The sequence below is a fragment of the Parasteatoda tepidariorum genome, chromosome 7, assembly GCF_982258835.1.
Source record: "Parasteatoda tepidariorum strain Cologne lab strain chromosome 7, Ptep-v5.0, whole genome shotgun sequence".
NCBI classification, from domain to species: Eukaryota; Metazoa; Arthropoda; class Arachnida; order Araneae; family Theridiidae; genus Parasteatoda; species Parasteatoda tepidariorum.
This window is the reverse complement of record NC_141761.1, coordinates 58,838,818-58,845,012: the sequence shown is the minus strand read 5'-3', so window position 1 is coordinate 58,845,012 and position 6,195 is coordinate 58,838,818. Positions and strand designations below refer to the sequence as shown.

Sequence of the window (6,195 nt, the reverse complement as noted above, 5' to 3'; positions counted from 1 at the left end):
TAAACGAATTTTCGGCGGTGTTATATGTGGAAAAAATAGAATGATTTTCGGTGAAATCAGTCTATTTGTTGTTTTGTGAAATTAATTGAATTCAAAGAGAAAAGAAATAATTTGTTAAATATTTAGTCGATTCTATCCTGAAGAAGAAAACAAAATTTTTATTAACATCATGTCCAAGGGACAACAAAGGTTTTACGGGCATCAGGAGGAAATTAATTGCAGGCCTCTTTCTTACATTACAAAATACCTTTTTTTTTAAATATTTTTTAGAATTTTTAGAGACCTTTTATACAAAATTATAGATTTTATAAAGAATTGAACAAGTTCTCTGTAATTTTTTTGCAAAAAAAAAGTAAATAAAAATAGAAAACTAATTATTACAAACACTCAGATAATTTTTAAGGAATTTTAGCCACGCCTTAAGTAGCCCCGGGATAATTGATCAAGCTTCTTGAGTACGGACTTTAAAGATAGAGCTTTGAAGGAACTTTATTTTTCAATTTTCGTGCATTGACAGTCAAGTGAAAAGGGTATCAGAAGAAAAAGCCAAAAGGATCTCTCACAGATGAAAAACTGTAGAAAAATGCTCTCTTATTTACTTATAATTTAAAATTAAAATGATTTTTTTTATCTATTTGAAATTTTAAAATTTATTTTACTATTTTTCTGAACTGCGAAAATACAGGAAGCTCATTAATGTCTGGAGAACCAGTGTCGAAGTTCTTCCCAACAAATGTGGAATTGAATTAATCAAAATTTATAATAGGCCTTATTTATTTGCGTTTCATTCGCAGTGAATGGGACTAAAATTGAAAATTCCAGGACCTTAAAATGCACTGTCCTATACTGATTTTGTACAAAAGGTCGACCCAAACTACTATACAAATGAATAAGATAGAGAAAAGTTCAAGGACAATTTTAAGCACCCACGAATGAATCGGCCTTCTAGATTCAACAAAATTTAAGTAGTATTCAGCTATAGAGAAATGTTTGATTTGAAAGCGCGGATCGCGTCGATACCCCCCCCCCCTTCAACGCGTGGTCATGTCAATACAAAAAATCGTGAGAAACTGTGACTCTGATGTTTCCAAACTCAATGATCATCGAAAGGTCCTATAAAATAGTTAATTAAATTTCCGATAAAATGGTTCAATAGACTGACTGATCTAACGGGAATTTTTCCAGTGCTCAAATAGCCAGTGTTAGATGACAAACGTCAACTGGTTCATGGTAAGGTAATTTGCAGCTTCTGTTTGTCCGAAGACTGGAGCACCCGGAGATGGAAGACTGTCTCAGCTCTTCAGACACTCAAGTGTGCAAAATGACCTTTGTTTTGAAGACTTTTGGACACTCTCTGATAGCCGCAGCTCCCTGCAACACCTTAACAATTGGACCCAAATTAGCGACAAAATCAGTATTTCCATCCTAAACAAATTAAAACTCTTGTCCCTTCAGCATAATATTCACCTGCAGTGGATTCCTTCTCGCTTCGGTCTCTATGGCCACGACTTACTGGACAGCCAATTGGGTGACAAAAATTGGTTGAGCCTTTTCCAAGGTACCGATAGGAAGGACCTATAAGTTAACTATTTTTGACCAATTTTTTGTAAATCCATTAATTTGTGGTTAAAATGTTTGTGAAAGAATTTTCCTGAAGTTAACTGAAATGCTCTTGGTTAGCATAAGAATGATATTCATAGTGGAGAAGAAAATAATTTTTATAATTTTTTGATAGATCCGTTGGCAACATTAAATATGATTTTTTTGGCTCTACCTGTTGCAGATTAAAATTTTATTTTTTTTAGACGCAAAAATAAAGTATTGTTATCACGCCGTTATTATTGTTTTTGTAGTGACTTTTTTTTTGTTTTACATGTGCGTAAAATTTATATTTTTGTATGTTTTTTTCGTAAATATTGTTCCTAAGATTGAAAGGGAAATAAAATTCTTCTCAATCGCGCCATATTGACCAAACAAAGACGAGCTTTGTAATTGAATTTTGTTTTATTGTGCATTTTTTGAAGGCTCTGCGATGAATGGGTAAGCAATTTTTTTTTAATTTTCTGGTAATTACTTTTAACATTAAAAACATTTTTGTCGTAAAATTTTGCATTGTAATTTTTATCAACAAGTTGTTTGGTTTAGCGCCAAGGCACGTGTTGAATATACGCAATTAAATGTTTAAACATGAATGTTAAATTGTTAAAGATTTAGCCCGTACATTTCATTTATATTCTTTATGTTATGTTTTACTTTGTTTTCATCAGTTTATTACTTTTGTTTACTTTCGTGAAGTTGCAACATTTTCACTTAAAGCGTTGGCTTTATTGCAGTCAATAAAAGTTTACTTTAAACCTGTGTGAAACTTTATAAATCTTAGGTGGATCTGAGTATGTGACACTTTCTCGCAATTTACATCTTATAAAATAAATTACCAATCGTTCGTTTACTATGTAGTATTGTTTTTTTTCCTCAATATTTTATTATAATATATTGTTCATTTAGTGTGTGTGTATGTGCGCAACATTTAAATTATTCCATCTCTTATGTCTATTCTAAAAGTAATTTAGCAAGTATTTCTCTATGAATTTAATAATCATGCTTGCTATTTAATAACTCCAATATGTGAAGAATTAAGACATAGAAAGGTACAGGAATAAAGCTAGTAAACTTTCACTACATGTATTTTTAATGAGTTTAATTGCAAAGTAATGTGAGGATATCAATTGGGAGAAGATTTCATATTGTACTGTGGGTAAATGATCACAAAGACATGTTAGGTTCCCTTGTGCTGCCCGGAAATCAACTGAAGGGTATAACTCGTAGCCAACACCAAGCAAACCTTTACATGTTTTTTTAAAAAATATTTTGCTTGTTTGAAATCTGTTTTACGCCTTAAAGGCTGCAGTTAGGGTGACAAATCAAGTTGTGGAAATATCCCTCAAATGAATACTATTCTGATTTCAAAGCCAGTAATGCTTAGCTAATTTTGTTAATGCAGTGATTCCATTTGTGGATTTTTACATGCTAAATATTCAAAAAAAGCATTGAAAAAAAAAAAAGGTATGACATGTCCCAGCACGTGTCATTCTCCAGCGCCAAAAAATAGTGATACAGTAGATTTATATATCTAGGGAATGTTAAAACAATTATTATTTAACTCTGTTGCACTTTTAATTGTTTGATCAAAATTTTTTTTGCCTTATCTAAATAACAAAATAATATGAATGTGAATAGTACCTAATAGATGGATACCTTAAGTTTATTGGTAGGATCTTTAATAAATTATTGCTATTTAAATGTATTTTGATTTATAGTATTTTTAATATATATGCTTGTTTATGCAAGAATTGGACAAAATCTGATTTTATATGTTTTTATTATTAAAAATTTGTAACAATGTATAAACTTTCAAAAAATATTTTGAGAAAATTATGCAAACAAAACCAAAAAAGAAAATAAATGGGAGGAAATTTTGATCTAAAGAAATAACTTTGTTCTAAGGAAATATTACCCTACCTCAAAATTTTTTGTGCCCTGCTTATATGCACATGAATATTTCCTATAAATCATAACTATATTATATTTCCTGGTAAGTAAACTATTATAATTTATAAAAAATATGAACATTTGTTTAAATAAGTTAATATTTAAAATCAATCAATTCAAGGTTTAATTAATTTACTTTCAATATTTATAACTAGACCTTAAAGTAACCACATGTTGAGTGGCGAGTCAACAAAAAGGAGTTATGATTTAAACTAAATAAACAACTGGTCTCTTTAAAAAAAAAATCCTTTCAAATTGTATCCTGTCCAATGTATCCTTTCAAATTGTTAAATCTTCAAAATCCATTAAATGTGTTGAAAAAGTCCGCATGGAAGGAGAATTCTTTGACAATTCACATATTTCATTTTTGAATTAAAAAAATATATATATTTAATCCAAGCAAAAATATATTTAAAAAAGTGGCTATTCAATGAAAAGGATCTATCGATATTGGTCACTGACTCCTTAGGTTTGAGGAAAAAGTGGTTACTAGGTTATTAGTCTGCCTGCCACTGATTACAAACTGAAAATTTAAATTTCCAGGTCTAGTTATTAGAATACATTTTCTAATTGCATCTTATTTTATTTTGTTATCACAGTTTCTACATTCTAGTCCATGCAGCTTAGCTGCAATCAAAAGAATAATTTTGAATGTTAGTCTTATTCATATAAAACTGAAAAATGAACTCTGAGTACAGAGAGCTTCGAAATGATAACTTTTTATTTTCAATAATTAAATTAATGCTTTGGATAAATTGCAGTTATACATATTTTTATTTATATTTAATGTTTTCTACACCAAAATCTTTTTTCCATTGCAATTATCAAATAAAAAAGTTTAATGTAAAATAATTCAAGAACATGATTGATTACCTGTAATTTAATATGCATCTAATAATTATCCTTATGCCAACATTTTGGGTTTCTGACAGTTTTTTAAAAACTAACAAAGATTTTTTTGCCACTACGGATAAAACTGTCAATTGTCAAAAACTTGCCAACTCTGGTGAACTGGCAGACAGGGTGGGACACTCTTCTAAAAGCCCTTAAGGAGAGCACTGCATCTGCAATCTCTTCAAACTCTTATTCAAAAAAAATAATAATAAAATTCTTCCATTCACTATTGATAATCTAAATAAATTTATATTCTTAGTTGATAGAATTAAGAGTTTTTTTCTTAGCTTTTCCACCATATAGGTCATGCTTGGAGTATTTAAAAAGCTAAAGAACCCTTACTACTTATAATAAGAGTATTTTGATAATTTTATTTTGACAAATTTTCGAAAAATGAAAAGTGTTTTTTGTTTTGTCTAAGATTTAATGGTCAAAATTAAAATGAAAAATATTTTTGGAAGTGATTAGATTTGTTATGTGCTTGTACCTGTTTTTCGAGAATTTTTTTTCTTCTTTTGCCAATATTTGTAACTACTAATGTGGTGTTTTGGTTGAACTTGCTGTTAGGGGGATAAATTTGATGTAATGATCGGAAAATGGAAGGTCACAGCTTAATATTTTCTTTGCTTTTTTTCAAGTTTAAGTGTTATTATCCATTAAACATTTGTAAAGAATTTAATACTTTGTTATTTTTCTTTTTTTAAAGTTAGGGAATTGCTCAGTTGTTTTAAGTAGTGTTGGATTTTCATATTAACTTAGAAACGATATGTATTCTCAAAATTTTCATTCGTGTTTATTTTGCACCCAGTAGAAAATTTCTAAGGAATTCATTGTACTAACATTTTTTTTTATTTATTTATTTATTTATTTTTTTTTTTAAAGAATTAACTCTAGGTATTTTTTCCAATTTATCTACTTTGCCTGAATAAATTAAGAACACCAAAATAAACTTAAAAGTGATCTGAAAAATCTTTAGTGCAGGACTATTCCTTTTAGTTTTCGGCAAATGTTTTGAATAGTGCCTGGGAATGTTGACTTATATGAATATGCCAATAAAAATGTGCCCAAAGTTGTAGGTGAGAAAAAAACTCTAAACATCTGATGAAGGGGCATAACAAATCAGTTCTCTATTTTTTACTGTCTTGCTGTATTTGTAAAGTTGTGTCCTCTCTAAAGTTCATAGTATATTTTCACTGATTTTTCAGTGATGTCTTTTAGTTTTGTGTTAGGACTTCTTTAATTGATAAGTTAATGTTTTTTCTTTTTTAATTATGTTACAGAGCTGAGATAAAGCCTGTTTTACCTAATAGCAACAATTTCATTCTGAGAAATGGTGATGTTCCTCGAAATGACGTGTAAGTATTAAAAATATAATTATTTGCATTAAATAGTTTACATTGCAGGTGTGATTGTATTCCAGGGGTGTGCCTGAATTCTGGGTTTTTTTATAGCATCCTTCTAGGTCTAGAAACAAAAAGCAGGCAATAAGATTTTTTTTTTGTTGCAGATTTTCTGCTATCTCAAAACCATTGATTTGCATTTTTTTATTTATTGATTTGTATTTTTTGTATTCTTAAAATCCAATATCGCGATTCTAGCAATAACTAAGTTTTTTCTTAAATTAGTTGCTGTAGAAGGGTGATATTCTTCTTTGATAGGTAATTTAAGTTAAATTTAATTATAAATCTTAGTTCAAAATATTGTGTTAAATATGAATATAAATTGATATCTTGTTATCAAGTTTTTGCACAT

General features: G+C 29.0%; 1 protein-coding gene across 1 annotated transcript in view; it reads left to right on the top strand.

Moving 5' to 3' along the window:
- Positions 1–1,555: 1,555 nt before the first annotated feature.
- heph (polypyrimidine tract-binding protein 1 heph) overlaps positions 1,556–6,195 on the top strand; it is a 75,348-nt gene continuing 70,708 nt past the window's right edge. Inside the window, exons 1-2 of the mRNA XM_016070744.5 lie at positions 1,556–2,040; positions 5,724–5,798. Coding sequence (XP_015926230.2) covers positions 2,033–2,040; positions 5,724–5,798 — 83 coding nt within the window. The 5' untranslated portion in view covers positions 1,556–2,032. The remainder of the gene's footprint in view (positions 2,041–5,723; positions 5,799–6,195) is intronic.